The 17,875-nt window shown below is 33.6% G+C and overlaps 5 protein-coding genes across 5 annotated transcripts; all 5 read left to right on the plus strand.

Annotated features, from left to right (window-relative positions):
* Window positions 1–1,500: 1,500 nt before the first annotated feature.
* LOC145630270 (1-aminocyclopropane-1-carboxylate oxidase homolog 1-like) lies at window positions 1,501–3,620 on the plus strand. Its single transcript, XM_081682523.1, has 3 exons — window positions 1,501–2,152; window positions 2,311–2,632; window positions 3,025–3,620. The coding sequence occupies exons 1-3, from the start codon at window positions 1,614–1,616 to the stop codon at window positions 3,271–3,273; spliced, it is 1,110 nt and encodes a 369-aa protein (XP_081538649.1). The 5' UTR covers window positions 1,501–1,613; the 3' UTR covers window positions 3,274–3,620.
* Window positions 3,621–6,515: 2,895 nt separating this feature from the next.
* Window positions 6,516–8,873, plus strand: LOC145631746 (1-aminocyclopropane-1-carboxylate oxidase homolog 1-like). Its single transcript, XM_081683913.1, has 3 exons — window positions 6,516–7,304; window positions 7,478–7,799; window positions 8,309–8,873. The coding sequence occupies exons 1-3, from the start codon at window positions 6,775–6,777 to the stop codon at window positions 8,573–8,575; spliced, it is 1,119 nt and encodes a 372-aa protein (XP_081540039.1). The 5' UTR covers window positions 6,516–6,774; the 3' UTR covers window positions 8,576–8,873.
* A 1,437-nt stretch (window positions 8,874–10,310) lies between these two features.
* LOC145630271 (1-aminocyclopropane-1-carboxylate oxidase homolog 1-like) lies at window positions 10,311–12,599 on the plus strand. Its single transcript, XM_081682524.1, has 3 exons — window positions 10,311–11,584; window positions 11,710–12,031; window positions 12,135–12,599. The coding sequence occupies exons 1-3, from the start codon at window positions 11,055–11,057 to the stop codon at window positions 12,399–12,401; spliced, it is 1,119 nt and encodes a 372-aa protein (XP_081538650.1). The 5' UTR covers window positions 10,311–11,054; the 3' UTR covers window positions 12,402–12,599.
* Window positions 12,600–12,829: 230 nt separating this feature from the next.
* Window positions 12,830–14,944, plus strand: LOC145630272 (1-aminocyclopropane-1-carboxylate oxidase homolog 1-like). Its single transcript, XM_081682525.1, has 3 exons — window positions 12,830–13,523; window positions 14,040–14,361; window positions 14,502–14,944. The coding sequence occupies exons 1-3, from the start codon at window positions 12,982–12,984 to the stop codon at window positions 14,751–14,753; spliced, it is 1,116 nt and encodes a 371-aa protein (XP_081538651.1). The 5' UTR covers window positions 12,830–12,981; the 3' UTR covers window positions 14,754–14,944.
* Window positions 14,945–15,670: 726 nt separating this feature from the next.
* LOC145630273 (1-aminocyclopropane-1-carboxylate oxidase homolog 1-like) lies at window positions 15,671–17,533 on the plus strand. The gene is made up of 3 exons (XM_081682527.1): window positions 15,671–16,277; window positions 16,597–16,921; window positions 17,063–17,533. The coding sequence occupies exons 1-3, from the start codon at window positions 15,736–15,738 to the stop codon at window positions 17,327–17,329; spliced, it is 1,134 nt and encodes a 377-aa protein (XP_081538653.1). The 5' UTR covers window positions 15,671–15,735; the 3' UTR covers window positions 17,330–17,533.
* The last annotated feature ends 342 nt before the right edge of the window (window positions 17,534–17,875 follow it).

The raw sequence follows: 17,875 nt of genomic DNA on the forward strand, positions 1-17,875 counted from the left end.
ATTTTTTCAAGTGTAGACCTTTATAGTTTGATTATAATTGTTTGGATATAAGAATCAGTGAAAAAAACTAAAGCCTTTTGAATCTTGATCATCACCTTGTCAACTATTAACAACCTATATAAAAAAATTCAAAACCAAAAAATATAATGCATTGAAATAAGAAAATACATGACCCTAACACTTCAACAAAATTGTTGGAAATCGAATTATTATCGACCAAAATAGTCAATAATATAAAAATTTCTCTAGAAGAAGAATATAGAGCCAGAGTTGCGGCCTTATACCGTTAATATATATATTTTCTTGTCAAGATTGAAAAATGCAATTTCTAGAATTTAATTACATAATTGGTTGAAATTCAATACAGTAAATTAATTTTAATTTCAATATTCAGCAAATTCGGCTAGACTTAGAAGGTAGCCAATCAACATTGACTGAAATCTCAAAATGAAGTTCTTTCATCCCCTAAATTTCAGAGTAGATACGACATAGATAGAAATGAAGATAAGGAAAATGCATCTTACTTAAATTAAACCGGAAGTTTGTATAGGTCAATCCAATTATCTCTTAGAAGTGGCCAAGGTTTGATCCCCTAACCTTTTGTTTAAAAATAACAATATTTAACCACTATGCCACAACGTTTTATAGGAAATAAATAGACATTAAATTACTTATAATAAACAACTCAAAAATACTTAGGGGGCCGGGCCCTTGCCAGCCCAAACAAAGGTCCACCCCTGTATGTATATAACAATGACATACCATTTAATTTGGTGATCGATGGGATATGAAGTAAAACTAATTAGGCTACCTATATTTAATTCATTTGATATGATTTGATTGGGTTTGATCTAATTATATTAATTGACTAAACTTTGACATTATTTGTGTACCAAATCTTATGAAAAAAATATTATTATCTAATGATGTATACCTTCTGAATATAAAAGAAAATTATAAAATTTTAAAGTTACATGACTAAAAATGTGTTGTGATGAGTAAACACATATAATAAAAATAAGAATTGCATGTTTTAATTTGATGATCTAATTAATCATTATATTTCTAACAAAAATAGTTACTTCGTATTTGCTTAAATAACTAAACTATTTATAACCTTATTACCAGAGGCGGGTTACAAATAACATTGGAAATGGTCTAATACAATTTTATTAAATTGGGCCCTAAAATCATTTTTTTGTAAGGAAAAATATTTAACTTAAATTTTATGAAAAATGGGGCCATCTAATAGTAGTTTCACCTAGGAGCCTTGTATGATCGACCGTCCTGCACATACTTAGAACCACCCTTGCTTAATTAATGTATTGTTGAATATAGACCTGCTAGTATTGAATAATTATAATCATGAAAAAATGCTAGTGACTAATCTTTATAATTATGTAGTATATACTAGTCTACAAGGAAGACCATTGAATACTAATCTAATATTTTTATTATGTCTACACTTAGCTTGCTATAAATTGAGGAGGCGCAAGAAAGACTCAACTCACTACACTTGCTCATATTTCCTAGTTTGTGGCAAAAGTTACATAGAAAAATACTACCAAAATACTATCAAGAATAACCAAAAAAAAAAAAACCAAGAAAAAATAATGAGCCTAACACAAGCCACAACCACAACAATGAACGACCAATACGACCGAAAGAGTGAGCTAAAATCCTTTGATGAGGCTAGATTAGGTGTTAAGGGACTCATTGACTCGGGTTTGTCCAAGGTCCCACGTATGTTCGTTAACAACCTAGACCACAATCGCCCTGATATTGAGCCCAACAACTCCGATTACACCATTCCTACGATCAACCTTGAAGGGATTGAACATGATCCCGAAAAGCTTAAGAAGGTGATCGAAGAGATCGAGAATGCTTGTGTGAATTGGGGATTTTTCCAAGTGGTTAACCACGGTATCCCTCAAGATGTCGTCGATGGTGTTGTTGATGGCGTACGTAGGTTCCATGAGGAAGACCCTGAGGTCAAGAAACAATACTATACTCGTGAATATGCTGGTAAAAAATGTGTTTATTTTTCTAACTATTACTTGTACACTGGACCCGTTACTAATTGGAGGGATACCATAACAATCGTTACAACCCCTCAACCTCCTAAACCCGAGGAATTGCCTCTTGTGTGCAGGTATATTGTGTATATATTATCGACTTATGTAGTTTTACATAGATATCTTTTTCTAATTAATAATATTAGTGTAACATACTCTCTTTAAAAGAAAAACAGACGTGATGATGTTATAAAATGACACGTATTATGTTATAATGTAAGTACTTGTGTTACAGGGACATAGTATTGGAGTATAATAAGCAAGTGACGAAGTTGTCCCACACTTTGTTTGAACTAATCTCGAGGGCGCTAGGGCTAAACCCTAATCACTTGAAGGACATGGATTGTGCCCAAGACGTGATGTTGTTGGGACACTACTATCCACCGTGCCCTGAGCCTGATGTAGCCATTGGGTTCGGCAAACATGCTGATAATGATGTGCTAACCATCCTCGTACAAGACCAAGTTGGTGGTCTTCAAGTTTGGCACCAAGATCAACTAGTTGATGTTCCTCATGTTCCTGGTGCACTTGTCATTAATACGGGAGATCTTCTTCAGGTAACTTGCACTTTCACAACATTTTACAATGATACATCGCAGTACTAACCTATGGATTTTACAATGATACGTCATTATTATAGTGCTTATTGAGACAAATCTAACAAGATTTCTTAGATTTCACGTGAATATATTTTTTTACTTACATATAATTCACAAATGATGGTCAAAGGAAGGGTAAATAGTGTAAAAGTCGAAGCAGGTCAAGTAAAAAAGAATGAAGGATGTTTTTTTCCCGACTATAAAATTAATGTGTGTTGAACTGACTAATGACCTACATTGTTTGGTAGAATTAATAATGTTCTTGAATGTCAAAATAAAGGATGGAAAATATATGGAGTATATCAAATTGAGTATTATTCATTGATGTTATCTAACTTGTCTATATGTAGTTGATTACGAATGACAAGATCAAGAGTGTGTACCATAGAGTGAAGGCAAAAACAGTGGGTCCAAGGGTTTCAGTGGCAGCATTTTTCAAGCCACATCCTTCGAACACAAGAATTTACGGTCCAATTAAAGAGTTACTTTCCGAAGAAAATCCACCTATTTACCGGGAGATCACAACTCAGGAGTATCTTGGCCATTACTTCAACAAAGGTCAAGATGGAAGCCCTGCCCTTGACTTTTTCAAGATATAATGATCAATCTCAAGTCTTTTTCTTATAGAATGCTAAAATAATAAGCCTTTCCCTACTTTGATACATGCTACTTAAGTTTTTATGTTAGTAACAAGTAAAAAATAATTGGCCTTACTAGATTGAATAGAAGAATAATTTACACTGAGTCAGATATACGTTATTAGAGATATGAGATATTTTCATATATATATTTCGAATATCTCATATTTCTAATGGGCAGAGATTATTTGCTTAGGTCAAAATAAGAAAGAATAATATACTTTTGTGCGTCATATACCTTTATGTTCCATATAAATGTGTTTAATGTGTGTTATGTGCATGGCAATAAAGTACAATTTCTCTCCTAATCTATAGGAGCATTTTATAGTAGTGCTCAAATTAAGGTTGTATAAATGTATACTTTATATACAATAATAAATAAAAGTTGTTAGTTGAGGGCAGTACAAATGGTTGTGATTAGAGCTGTCAAAAACCGAACCGAACTGGTGAATCCGAACCGTTTTGAGCTGTTCCAAAAAGGAACCGAACCGTTAAGAACCTGTTATTTTAAAACCGTAAACCGACCCAATCCGATTTTTTAAAACCTGAAACTGAACCGATCCGAATGTTTGAGAGCCGTTAATGAACCGTGCCCGATATCAAGCCGAACTGATACAATCCGAAACCGAGAACAACCCAAACCGTTTATTCATTACTTTTAGTAAATTGTCCAAATATTGTTTGCAACTTGCATTTAGGAAATTACACGTGTACCCTTCAACTAGTACATGAAAAGACGCATGTACCCTTCCATTGGTACTTGAAAAGACAGTTACACTCCAAATAAACAAAATTTGTTTATTTGGGGAATTAACCGGGTACAACTCGAAATTTTTATGATTTTGGAAACACGTATTAAAACATAAATATTTCGATCTAACTTTATACAAATTATACTTGATCAAAAGTAAACATTGAAACATATAAAGCATTATTGATCTAGTATATATTGTGTTCAAAGTTCTTAAATTTTGACTATACAAGGGAAATTCTCAACGGTGACTCCCAATTTCTGCTACGCACCAATGGTGACCTCCTTACTTTTTTATTATACAAAATGACCTTAGTAAAAATTTTATCCCACTCATAACCTTATTTCCTTAAATATTAACTATAGTTAGATTTATATTTTTTTTTAAAAAAATCTAAAAAATTAACCCCCAACCCACCACCTATCCATCCACCAACTCCCTTCCGGCAACACTACCCAGGTTCCTCAGCTCCGATCGTCGATGACACTACCCAGGTGACCCTGCGCCAACGTACTCCACCTTGACCACCGCCAAGCCCCAGATTCACAAATCCCCGCCCACAACCCTCCCTCTCCTCCTTCTCACCGTCACCACCACTAGATCGCCGAACTCAGAACCCCTACCAACCCCAGACCGCCGAGCCCAAACCACGACCAACCCCAGACCACTAAACCACCGATCTTTCTCTCTTTCTTCTCCGCCCTCTCCTCCACCCTCTTTTGATCTCTTTATCTTCTTTGATCTCCACCTAGAATCGTAACCTTAAAACCTAAACCCATTACGCCTCCTCCAGACCTCGACCAAAACCTACCCACAGCGAGGCGACGAGATGGCGAGAATCAAAGGTCAGAGGAGAGAAAGTTATGAGATTAGGGTTAGGGTCAGGCATGGGAAATGATGGAGGGATAGTTCGGCGGTTTAATTTGGATGGGAGGTCGGTATTTCAGATGAGGGGGTTGGTGGCTCTGGTGAGGGTGGAGGTGGTGCTAGCTGGATTTGGTGGGGATGAGGGTGGAGGTGGTGGTTGGGTTGGTGATTTTTTTTTTCAAAGCTAACTATAGTTAGTTTTTTTTAATTAATTAACTCTCATTAATGTCATAAGTGAGATAATTTTTTTAATTGAGGTCATTTTGTATAATACTACCTCCGTTTTTATTTAGTTGACACGTTTTGACTTTAGCACTATTCACACACCTCCCTTTGACCGTGTTTTTTGCTTTATATGTAATGAAAAATATAGTCATGTGAGATCTTGTTAGATTCGTCACGTTATATACTTTCAAAATATCAAATTTTCATAATTTTTGCTTATTGATAATTAAAGATATTAATGATTGAATAAGTACATTGGCGAACGTGACTAAAAAAAACGTGTCAACTAAAAAAAAACGGATGAAGTATAAAAAAGAGGAGGTCACCGTTGGTGATAGCAAAGCTAAGGAGTTACCGTTGAAAATTCCCCAAAATACAATACGGCAAACAAATGGGGAGGAACTCGTAAAAAACACAAACAATTGGGGATGAAGAATAGTAAAAATAAAACAAACAGATAGAGGTCCAATTACTGGGGCAGCTCGGGCTTTAGGTGTAAGAGAGGCCCGTTATAAGGCCCATGATTCGGGCCAACCTGGGATTTTTAGGCCCAAATCTTAAAAGTCATTGTTAGGGTCTAAAACGCTGGCGCAAAGCTTGGATAAAAATGCAAATATTGAGGTCAGCCCAACCTAAGAAAATTTGTCCAAATCTAAGCTTTTTAAAAATCCTTTTTGAGAAGAAAATTGTAGAATAACTGTAGCTTTATTTAAGGCTAGTGTTAAATATTTTTAGGCAGTGTTAAGGTCTTGTTTCTTTGAGCTTCTGGACTTAACAAAATAGATTTCAACATATCAGATTGAGTCTGTAGAGCAAAGCAGATTTTAGCAGAATGGAGCAGTTTTAAAGAATAGGGATTACTCTATCATTGTCCTCATCGATTCATGAATCCCTCTTGTTATGTCTCTATCCCTCTACCCTACTGTTAAAATGTGCATCCTCTCTCCATGTTGTAATTAAAAGGGAAGGATAAACTAAATTACCAAGCTTATAAGTTATAACCAACTACTTATGTAATCACTAGGTAAAGAATTACAATTTCGGAGTGTCGTGTGAGATTCAAGATCATCCTTCCCACACATCACTATTGTTTGTTTGTTTATATAAATACAAATATGTAATCGTATTTGTTGCACGTTATTAAAGATTTCAAGTCTTCTATGGTTAAAATCCTTAATACGTGGTACATAGATCTCCACATATATATTCTAGGGTCCCAAAATACTTGACCTTTCACAAAAGTTAGCTCCAAATTTGTTTTTATTTATTTATTTATTTATTATTATTATTATTATTATTATTTTTTTAGTTTTTTGTGAATATTTTTTTAATTATATCTACATAGTAGAAGATAACATTTCAATTAATGCCAAAATTGGTAAAGTCGGGATTATATATGTGATCAATTTGGCTAATGAACATATAGATTGTACACTATCGACTTTTGTAAAACTAGGTAGCAAATTGCGAACCCATATCCATTTCGCGTAATAAAATTAAAGTGTACTACATACCAAGTAACATTACCCATACACAACAATAATTCTCATTCAATATTCGACTCGTACAGTCGTACTAGTTTATCTTTGAAAGGTGTAGAGTACACAATTAAGCAAGCATGGACGTATGCACCAACGGCTCCCAACTCGACTACGATCGCGTAAAAGAGCTGCAAGCCTTTGATGCTACGAAGGCAGGGGTGAAAGGGCTGGTTGATTTAGGTACAAAAGCAATTCCTAGGATATTCATTCGACCGCCAGAGGAGCTCGTACAAGAGCTTAGCACACCTTGTGTTAAGCTCGAGGTTCCAGTGATAAATTTTGAAGGGATTGATCGTAGTAAGGATCGTTACAACGAGGTTGTCGAACAAGTCTTAGATGCATCAGAAAATTGGGGATTTTTTCAAGTTGTAAATCATGGGATTTCTTCGGAAGTGTTGGATAAGATGTTGCAGGGGATTCGGAGTTTCTTTGAGCAGGATGATGAGGTAAAGAAGAATTTTTATAGCCGTGACATGACAAAACAAGTTAAGTATATGTCTAATTATGATCTTTATAATTCTCGGGCTGCAAATTGGAGGGATACTTTGGCAGTTGACACTTATAAAATTGATGATCTCGATCCCAATGAGTTACCTGAAATATGCAGGTATGTATATTGTCTGAAATTAGTAGTCACGTTAATAGTTTAATTTGAATTAATTTATTATGTGACAGTTTTATTATTATGTGTTCGTTGTTGATTTTATAATTTATAGTTTGATTGTTTTTATTATAATGTGATTATGTTTGAATTCTATGTGTCCATTGGTTGATTTGTAGGGATGCGATGTTGGACTATTTTAACCAAGTACTGAAGCTAAGTGATGTTCTACTAGAGTTACTATCTATGGGTCTTGGACTCGAACCTAATTATTTGAAAGAAACCGAATGTACCAAGGGATGGGCTTCAATAAACCACTACTACCCTGCTTGTCCTGCTCCAAAATTGACCTTAGGAACAAGCAAACACACTGATCCTGCATTCCTCACTATACTATTGCAAGACCAAATTGGTGGCCTCCAAGTCCTTCACAAAAATCAATGGGTCGACGTTCAGCCAATTCCGGGAGCCCTTGTTATAAATATCGGTGATATCCTTCAGGTATTTTAATTATATCAAACTCATTCATAGGCCATGTTCTCTTCACCTTAAAAAAATAATATTAAGTAAAAATAATTTCAGTTCAGTAAAATTAATTTCATTTCAGTAAAAATAATTTCAGTTCAGTAAAATTCAGTTTTCTTAAAGAAGAATTATAATAGAAAATCAGTAAAAAATAATTTCAGTTCAGTAAAAATAATTTAAGTTCAGTAAAATTAAATTCAGTTCAGTAAAAATAAGTTTAGTTCAGTAAAAATAATTTCAGTTCAGCAAAATTAAGGTGAATCAAACAGGGTCATACTCATGTCTGTAAATAATTGGCTACATTTAATTCACGTACTATCTAGTAAGGGCATACGAAGGAAAATAAATGCAATTTAGGTACTAAATGATGAAAGTAGCCTTTAATTCTAGACCGGTCTAAAATGGAAATGTTACATGTTATCTAGAAATTGGAAGTAGCGTTGTTTTTTTTTTTTCTTTTCTTGATAAGTTATGCTATGATGCAGATTATTTCCAACGACAAATTAAAAAGTGTTAATCATAGAGTGACTGCTAATCAAGTTGGTCCAAGAATTTCATCAGCATTCTTTCTTAAAGGTATTTCATCATCCTCAAAGTTGTACGGACCAATTAAAGAGTTGTTATCGGAAAAAAATCCAGCTATTTATAGAGAGTTCACTCTCGATGCATTTTATGCACATTTCTTCTCACGGCCCCTCGATGATGCTGGATTTGATTACTTAAAAATAAAAAATCATGGAGATGGCATGTAGAAAGAAAATTCGAGGTTGATGACTTGAGGTGATGGAGCAGGGGCGTCACTGGATTTGGGATCCAAATGTGTGCTATTTCTAGGTGTTTTTTTGACGTCTATTTGTTTATCTTACGGAGTATTCCCTCCGTCCCTTAATACAATATCTCTTTCTCTTTATTATGTGAGTAATAAATGCTCAAAAGAGACATTGTATTAAGGGACGGAGGGAGTATTAGTTATGTACCATAGGTTACCATTTGTAACATGTTGTTTTATTTTGGAGTAAAGGACATATTGATTTAAAAGTTGGCTTTTAATGTAAATTGAACTTGAAATTATAAATGTCAAATATAAATGTATGTGAAAATAAATTGGCTGTAAGTAGAAAATAAGCATTCTATTAGTTTTTAATTGTGTCTTAGCTTGTCATAAGATGCCTTGATCAACTTAATGGGTTCGAGCTTCTTTAGAATTTAGTGGTTGTGCATTAACATCTAGAAGGTTAAATTCAATCATTTTCTTCTTGTGATTACTTGCATATGTTCCTTATCAAAATATAAACCAATAATAGAGATATTCAGTGGGTGCATAAAATGACAACTTCACAGATTGTAATGTTTATTTTTAATTTTTTTTTGAAGTTGAACATAAGCTTTATTTATCACTCACGGTGAGCCACATACAGTATGCGTCTTTTTCAAATAGCTATATATAAATGGTCTTGCTTGCTTCGTCACTAATTAAACTTTTTTTTCAATATTATCGGTTAACTTTGGCAGCACATGCGATATATTACTCTTTTAAATTACGTATATACAAACTATTATTTTAGAATATTATGTGAGGAAGACATATTAGAAATAGAAATATAATTTACAGACAGAGAGAGTATCAAACAAGAATACAGGATTAGTAATTGTTACTCATGTCTTGTAAGTGGTTGTACCGTCCTTTGCTTTATTAATTTCTAGAAGGTTAAATTCAATTATTTATTTCTTGTAATTACTTGCATTAGTCCCCTAAAATCTTTATCAAATATAATTGAGATTTTATTTCAGTGAGTGCATAAAATGACAACTTAATAGATTATACAAATAATATTTAGGGAAAATTGTCCGGAATAATCTCAACTTTGCTCCATTCGCTCGAAATAATCCCAACTTTTGATTATTTTTTAATAATCTCAAATTTATACTTCATTTGCTCAAAATGGTCCCAAGTGACCGGTGACCTATAAAACAGGTAAATATTTTTTTGCTTAGTTATAAACTACACATGTCACTACGAGATTGGTAAAAAAAAAAAAAGAATTATTATTAATATTAGTATTATTATTAACTTATTAATCAAAATTAAAATTAAGAAAAAGCCGCCACCACCACCCCTGCGCGTGCCGCCCCAGACCCTCCTCTCCGGCTAGCGCCACCCCCTCCCCTCCCCTCCCCTCCCTTTTCCGACACCGGACCCAGCAACCACCGTAGTCGCCACCCCTACCTTCCTCCCTTTTAAAATCTGATATCTTATGGTTAATCTATCAACACCAAGATTGTTAGCGTCATCGTATCTAATGGGTCTGGTGGGATCTTGTTCACTCTTCACCATTTTTTCTAGATTACTGCCTTAAAGAAATCATGATATTGATTATGAATTTCAGATTGATGATTTTGATCTCCTTACCTTCGAACTTCATCTTCCAAAACATAAAGTTTTTTTTATTTTTAATACAATTTTTTTAGGTTGTTTAAGGTGAAGGGGGACGGTGGTCAGGGCGGCGTCGACGCCGGCGCCAGGAGAGGGTGGCTGGGTGGCGGCCGACGTGTGGGAGGCATGGTGGTGGGCTGGGTGTGTGTGACAGTGTGGGTTGCTGGGTTGAAGGCTGGTGGTTAATTTTTCAGTTTTTATTTTTTCTTTTTTATTTATTTTTTTTATATTTTAACCGATCGTAGGATGACAGGTGTCCGTTAACTTATAATAACAAGTTGGATGACCGGTTGGGACTGATTTGGGCGGATGGAATACAAAGTTGAGATTATTAAAAAATAATTGAAAGTTGGGATTATTTTTGATAATTTTTCCTAATATTTATTTCTACATCAACACTTATTATTTTTCTGAGGTTCAACTTACGGTGAGCCACAGGAATTCGGTGCGTCTTTTTCAATAATTAGTTGTATGGTCTTGTTTGCTCCATCATTAATTAAAAATCTTCTGCACATGCGACATATTACTACTACTCCGTCGGCACCAAATTAATAAATCAAGTACTCTATAAAACGTTATTTTAGAATTTAGAGTATTAGGAAAAAGTCTTAAGTTTAACTCAAATGATTTTTTTATAACTAGACCTTGTACATATGTTATCGACTCACAATCATTCTTAAGGGCTCTTTTATCAAATCATGTCGTATCCTTAACATTAATCACTAAGGGATCGGATACTGAATTAAGTGGTGCTAAATTATTGTTCTAGTCTATAGCTAAATTTGAGGACATTTAGCATGGACGGGTACACCAATGGCTCCCAATTCGACTATGATCGCGCTAGAGAGGTGAAGGCTTTCGATGATACGAAGACAGGGGTGAAGGGACTAGTAGATTCAGGTTTAAAAACTCTTCCTAACATATTCATTCGACCAACTCACGAGCTCTTAGAAGATCTCAAAACTCCGTGTGTGAAACTCCAAGTACCGGTGATAAATTTAGAAGAAATTCATAACAAAGATCGGTATGCTGAGATCGTCAAAGAAGTCCTTAATGCATCAGAAAATTGGGGATTTTTTCAAGTGATAAATCACGGGATCCCTTCAGAATTGTTGTATAAGATGGTACAAGGGGTTCGAATGTTTCATGAACAAGATGCCGAGGTAAAGAAGAAAATGTACACCCGTGACAGGACCAAACAAGTTTTATATCAATCCAATTTCGACCTATATACTTCAAAGACCGCGAATTGGAGGGACACTTTAACAGTTGACACATCAAAAAGTTCTGGTCATCTTGATCCCAAAGAGCTACCAGAAATATGCAGGTATATTTGTTGATCACTGCCAATTTTCGTGCCTATACAATATACATTAGAATATGATCATAAATAATGCTAAGCTATCTTTTACTAGTCTAATTATATAAGTGTTTCCGTTTGATAATTTTCAGGGATGTGTTGTTGGAATACTACAACCAAGTACTTAAGCTAAGTGATATTCTTCTAGTGTTGCTATCCATGTCTCTTGGACTCGAACCAAATCATCTTAAAAAAATGGAATGTAACAAAGGGTGGACCGCCGTAAACCTATATTACCCTGCTTGCCCTGCTCCTGAATTGACTCAAGGGATAAGCAAACACTCTGATTCCTCATTTCTCACTATACTTTTACAAGATCAAATCGGCGGTCTCCAAATTCTACATAATAATCAATGGGTGGATGTTCAGCCTATACCCGGCGCCCTTGTTGTTAACATTGGAGATCTTCTTCAGGTTTCTTAATTTTGTTCATCCTGTTTTTGGTTCTTGTCAGATAAGCTGAGTACTACTGTCTGATCTGTTTTATTTTACTATGCAAATGATTTCCAACGACAAGTTCAAGAGTGTGTACCACCGCGTATCTGCTAATCATATCGGACCAAGAATTTCAGTTGCATTTTTTCTACACGGCCCGCGTTCATCACCAAAGTTGTACGGACCAATTCAAGAGCTGCTGTCTGATGAAAATTCAGCGGTTTATAGACAGTTCACTCTTAGTGAATTTCTCATATATTTCTTCTCTCGACCCCTTGATGAACCAGGACTCGAATACTTCAAGCTACATAATCATAAGTTGGAGAGTAGTAATAACACTACAATCTAATCAACATCCTTGACAAAGTCATGTTCATTTTCATTCTGATCATCAAAATCTGGCTGCTGTATGATTTTGATGTCATTATTTGTTGTTTCCTGTCTCAATTTTTAGGCGATTATTGTACATTTTGTGTTCACTAATCTGCTATCCCTTATACTTTGTTATTCCATTCTAGTGTATACCAATTTCATATGATTCTAAGCAGTGCATACTCAGTATGCTCTTAAAAGCTCAGCTATTTCACCCGTTTCAAAATAATTGCAACATCTATTATTTTACGGTAGTTGTTTTTCTTTTTCACTAACTTTACATAATTAAATTTTCATTGTTTGTTTTCCTACAAATACTTTTGCAGTTTGAAGTATTTGTAGGAAAACAAAGTATAAGGGATAGCAGATTAGTGAACATCTATTATTGTTTTCCTACAATTTAATTTTGGGTGGAAAATTCTTTAACGGATAAAGTCCATAAACTCAATCTCTTGGCTTTATAGAAACCTTAATTTGCAGTTTGAAGTTTTGAACCAACTCACAATCATTTAAAAAAAAAAAAAAAAACAAAATTCCATTTTAAACGGGTGAAAATAATGAACAGCCAAGATACCCTCATTGAAACCCAACCTGAGAGTTATGCTCGAACGAACGATCTTAAGGCGTTTGATGCTCGAAAAACAGGTGTTAAAGGGCTAGTTGATGAAGGAACAAAAAAAATTCCTAGCATATTTGTACGACCACACGAGGATCGTTTAAAAGATTTAAGTACATGTCCAAAAGATATAAGTGTTCCGATTATAGATTTAGCTCATGTTGATCATGAAAGTAATAGTAGAACAACAAAAATTGCGAAAGATCTTGTTTGGGCGTCAAAAAAATGGGGATTTTTTCAAGTGGTAAATCACGGGATACCCTTGAAAGTGTTGGATACGATGATTGAAGGTGCTCGAATGTTTCATGAACAAGATGATGAGTGTAAGAAGCAATTTTATAGTCGCGATAAATCAAAGGTTGTCACCTTTAATTCTAATTACGATTTTTATAAATCGAATGCGGCTAATTGGAGGGATAGTTTGTCAGTCAACACTACTTTTACTGGTGAAGTTGATCCTCAAGAGTTACCTCCAATATGCAAGTAAGTTTTTTTTTTTTTTTTTTTTTTTTTTTTTTTTTTTTTTTTTTTTAAATTAATTGTTATTTTGCCATTTGATCTTAAATTTGGAGATAATTTAAAGTTACCCTAAAAAAATTAGAGCTTGAATTTGATTATACTATACATGATTTTGGAACAATTGTTTTGTATTGGTCACTTTAATGAGTAATAACCTTTGTTTTGAAATCTCTTGATTCCTTGGGTAAAAAAAAAAATCTCTTGATTCCTATCTACAATAATGATATGAACGAGATTAAATATCAGGTTTGATTACAAGTCCTTTCCAAGTACACAAATCTATTACTCTTACAATAAATTTTATCAGTTTTATCCTCATGAAAACAAATTGTTAGAATTTGATTTAATTTGGATTAATATTTACACAATTTCATCTATACTAGTGACTTATTAGTGAGCTATTTTATGGATTTGTAATTGGCTAATATTGTAGTTTCAACTCTTGAAGTATGTTGCTAAAAGGTAGCTTTAATTTTGCAGGGATGTGATACTGGATTATATTAATCATGTCATTAAGTTAGGTGATCTTATACTCATGTTGTTATCAATGGGTCTTGGATTAAAACCAAACTGTTTAAAAGAATTGGAAAGTTCAAAAGCTTGGAACTTAGTTTGCCACTACTATCCGGAGTGTCCGGAGCCAGATCTTACGTTAGGAACTAGCAAACACGCCGATGCCTCCTTTATTACAATACTTTTGCAAGATCAAATCGGAGGTCTCCAAGTTCTTCATGAGAACCAATGGGTTAATGTTGAGCCTGTAAAAGGTGCGCTGATTGTTAACATTGGAGATGCACTTCAGGTTTGATCTCGATCTTTTGCCTATTTCATTACAATATTGTTTTAGTATATATATGATTTTTTAGTGTACCTGAAACATCTTTGCTATTCACATGTGAGTTGTCACACATTAAATAATATTGACTTTACATAATATTTCAGATTGTATCCAATGACAAGCTTAAAAGTGTATATCATAGAGTGATTGCAAAAACGGTAGGTCCAAGGATTTCTATTGCTTTCTTTTTCAAAGGCCTTTTTTCATCACGAAAGTTATATGGCCCAATTGAGGAGCTAATAACAGAAGAAAATCCATCGATCTATAGAGAATTTACACTCGAGGAGTTCCTCACACACTTCGTCTCAAGACCACTAGATCAGCCTGGTATCGATCATTTCAAGATCCAGTTATGAAGACGGCAATCGGATTTTTGGATGAGATGGTTTATGCTTCACCACTGATCATTGTATTAAATTGCATTATGATCAAAAGTACATTGAAATATTTTGGGTACCTATGTGTATTTCAACATGTTACCGGTGGATTTATTTTTATTGGTTTTGTTACATGGCATGTCACATGTGTAATGTACAATATTTTGAACCACTACTTCGAATCTTATTTATTTCTATTTAGACCAAAATATTGTAAATGGTTTCACAAAACGTTTCGTTTTGATCATACGATTGAAAGTAAAATTGCGGGCCTCAACAATCATTAAATGGGCTGGGATAAACAAGTCTTTTCTAACGTTGTTTACACAACAAAATAGAAAAGTATTAAATCGACCTAGTAATTGGATACAAGTATGTTTTAAGTTTTAAGTTTTAAGTTTAGTTTTGAATAAAATCTTGTTATGATGTGATATACTCAATTTTAGTGAAAAACGGGAAAAAAATTATGCAAAATAAAATTAATAATTGAAAGAAATTTACATGTTAAGATTGGTACCAAATTATTTTACAAGTGACATTTAAAATAGAAACCTTTAAAAATGATTTTTAAATAGAAGATGTAGTGAGTTTTTATTTTATTTTTTTAAAGTTCGAACTTAAAAATAGAAATTGGAGTACTATATTTTGGAAATAAAGGAGTATGAGTTTGTTGAAAATATTTTAAGGAGTATGTAAATTACACATAATTGCACATCGCACGCATTTAGATTTAGTACAATAGAGATTAACGCACATTATGAGTAAGCATGTGGATTGATGCATACTCGTATTTTAATTATTAATTGTACTTCCATTTGCATTTGATCTTCCTATATACTTCGTATGTGATTTTTTACTCTTTACGTCAACTTCCTAATTATTTAAGAAGCAAACAAATTAAAAACAAAACAAAACCCATCGTAATCAGTATACATTCATCAAAGGAAATTTGCAAAAGTCAATGGGTAGCCAAAACACCATTGATGGAGCTTTAAGTAGTTATGATCGAATTAATGATCTCAAGGCATTCGATGAAGAAAAAACCGGGGTAAAAGGGCTGGTAGACGCCGAAACAGAAGCTATACCAAGCATTTTTGTAAGATCATCCAAGGATCGTTCAAAGGATTTCGAAACTTGTGATGAAAATATAAGTGTACCCGTCATAGATATTGGTCAAGTTGGTCAAAGTAATGATCGAACTGCTGAGATAGTCAAAGAAATCTTTTCCGCATCAAAGGAATGGGGATTTTTTCAAGTGGTAAATCATGGAATCCCATTGGATTTGTTAAAAAAGACAATTGATGGTACTCGAATGTTTCATGAACAAGATGCTGAGACTAAAAAGGAGTACTATAGTCGCGATTTTCAATCAAAGAGGGTGATGTATTACTCAAATCATGACTTGTTTAATTCAAATGCTGCAAATTGGAGGGATAGTTTGTATGTCAATACTTTACATACTGCTGGTGAAATTGATCCTCAAGAATTGCCTCCTATTTGCAAGTGAGTTAATTTTTGTTTCCAATGTAACATAATATAAACACAATTTGGTTTTTTTTTTTTTTTTTTTTTTTTTTTTTTTTGTCAATAATTTTTCATATTATTTAACATTCAATATTGTTATATTCTAGACTCTAGCCCCTTTAATTAGTAATATGTGACAATTTCACATATTCATGTGTGTGGTACGTATTAGATGATAAGATCAAATTTCGTCATTACATCTATTATCATCAATATAATTCATTAGCTATATAATTAATTTTATTTGATGAAAATATTTGTAATATTGTGTTTGGTATGGGTGTGTGTGCGCGCGCAGAGATGTGATATTGGAGTATGTCAACCATATACTTAAGTTTGGTGACCACATACTTATGTTGCTATCAATGGGTCTTGGACTTTATCCAGAACATCTTGGAAATTTGGCAAATGGTAAAGAAGGTTGGTCTTTCATAAACCACTACTATCCAGCGTGTCCAGAGCCAGAATTGACATTAGGAATAAATGGGCATGCTGATAACTCATTTATCACAATACTTTTACAAGACCAAATTGGCGGACTCCAGATTCTGCACCAAAATAAATGGGTTAATATTGCTCCTGTCTCTGGTGCTTTGATTGTTAACTTTGGCAATATACTTCAGGTTTATTATCTTTTCTCTTATTATTAAGTTATAATTAATTGCTCTATTTCTTAATTAGTGAGTAATAAATTTATTTTTATTTATATATATATATCATTGTGATGACACACTAATTGTAAATTTTATCTTCAATTTTGATAGATTATAACTAATGACGTGTTAAAAAGCGTCTACCATAGAGTGATTGCAAAAAGTGTTGGACCGAGGACATCTGATGCGTTCTTTTTTCGTGGTAATTTCTCATCAAAGAAGATATATGGTCCAATTAAGGAGCTAACCTCAAAAGAAAATCCTCCTATTTATAGGGATTTTACAATAGAGGAAATCACCACATACTTCTTCTCCAAATCTCTTGGTGAGTTTGGGACTGATCATTTCAAACTTCAACATCCTAGAGATGGCAACTAATTTTAAGAGAGATGGAATTACAACATTGTGTTAATTTGCTACATAATTATCAAACTTACATGATCTTTGTCTGGGAATATTTTAATTTCTTTATTTATAGTATTGTATAATAATTTTCTTTACTAGTTACTAGCTATATACAAGTATGTATTTGCTTCATAGCATGTGTGTTTGGGACCTGGTCATCTAACTTGTTGAGCCAAATATAATTTGTTGCATTTTTGTAATTTTAGTCTGAAGTTTTGGAATTGAAAGAAAATTATAAGTATATAATTGTGGATTTGTGTAAATTTTGGTGTCAAACCACTACTTAACAAAAACTTATGAGAACATATTTGATAATGTAGTGATTGGGGTAGCTTTTAGTGGTGGAGGTAGCTTTAATCAGAAGTTAGAGTTATTAGCTTTTGAAGCTAGAGATAGCTGTTGAAAATTTAATCTGTAGTTTTAGGAAAATAAATTGATTTTTATATGTAAGATCTAGTCAACCAATACTTTACCGAACACTCATACCTAAATTATCTATCTTTACAACTAATTGCTTGT

The sequence above is a fragment of the Chenopodium album genome, chromosome 5 (genome assembly GCF_948465745.1).
Source record: "Chenopodium album chromosome 5, dcCheAlbu1.1, whole genome shotgun sequence".
Lineage (NCBI taxonomy): Eukaryota > Viridiplantae > Streptophyta > Magnoliopsida > Caryophyllales > Amaranthaceae > Chenopodium > Chenopodium album.

Coding starts and splice junctions, on each gene's coding strand:
- LOC145630271 (XM_081682524.1), top strand. CDS start 11,055: ATGGACGGGTACACCAATGGCTCCCAATTCGACTATGATCGCGCTAGA. Junction 11,585..11,709: donor GAGCTACCAGAAATATGCAG/GTATATTTGTTG, acceptor GATAATTTTCAG/GGATGTGTTGTTGGAATACT. Junction 12,032..12,134: donor ACATTGGAGATCTTCTTCAG/GTTTCTTAATTT, acceptor TCCAACGACAAG/TTCAAGAGTGTGTACCACCG.
- LOC145630272 (XM_081682525.1), top strand. CDS start 12,982: ATGAACAGCCAAGATACCCTCATTGAAACCCAACCTGAGAGTTATGCT. Junction 13,524..14,039: donor GAGTTACCTCCAATATGCAA/GTAAGTTTTTTT, acceptor TTAATTTTGCAG/GGATGTGATACTGGATTATA. Junction 14,362..14,501: donor ACATTGGAGATGCACTTCAG/GTTTGATCTCGA, acceptor ATAATATTTCAG/ATTGTATCCAATGACAAGCT.
- LOC145630273 (XM_081682527.1), top strand. CDS start 15,736: ATGGGTAGCCAAAACACCATTGATGGAGCTTTAAGTAGTTATGATCGA. Junction 16,278..16,596: donor GAATTGCCTCCTATTTGCAA/GTGAGTTAATTT, acceptor GTGCGCGCGCAG/AGATGTGATATTGGAGTATG. Junction 16,922..17,062: donor ACTTTGGCAATATACTTCAG/GTTTATTATCTT, acceptor CAATTTTGATAG/ATTATAACTAATGACGTGTT.
- LOC145630270 (XM_081682523.1), top strand. CDS start 1,614: ATGAGCCTAACACAAGCCACAACCACAACAATGAACGACCAATACGAC. Junction 2,153..2,310: donor GAATTGCCTCTTGTGTGCAG/GTATATTGTGTA, acceptor CTTGTGTTACAG/GGACATAGTATTGGAGTATA. Junction 2,633..3,024: donor ATACGGGAGATCTTCTTCAG/GTAACTTGCACT, acceptor GTCTATATGTAG/TTGATTACGAATGACAAGAT.
- LOC145631746 (XM_081683913.1), top strand. CDS start 6,775: ATGGACGTATGCACCAACGGCTCCCAACTCGACTACGATCGCGTAAAA. Junction 7,305..7,477: donor GAGTTACCTGAAATATGCAG/GTATGTATATTG, acceptor GTTGATTTGTAG/GGATGCGATGTTGGACTATT. Junction 7,800..8,308: donor ATATCGGTGATATCCTTCAG/GTATTTTAATTA, acceptor GCTATGATGCAG/ATTATTTCCAACGACAAATT.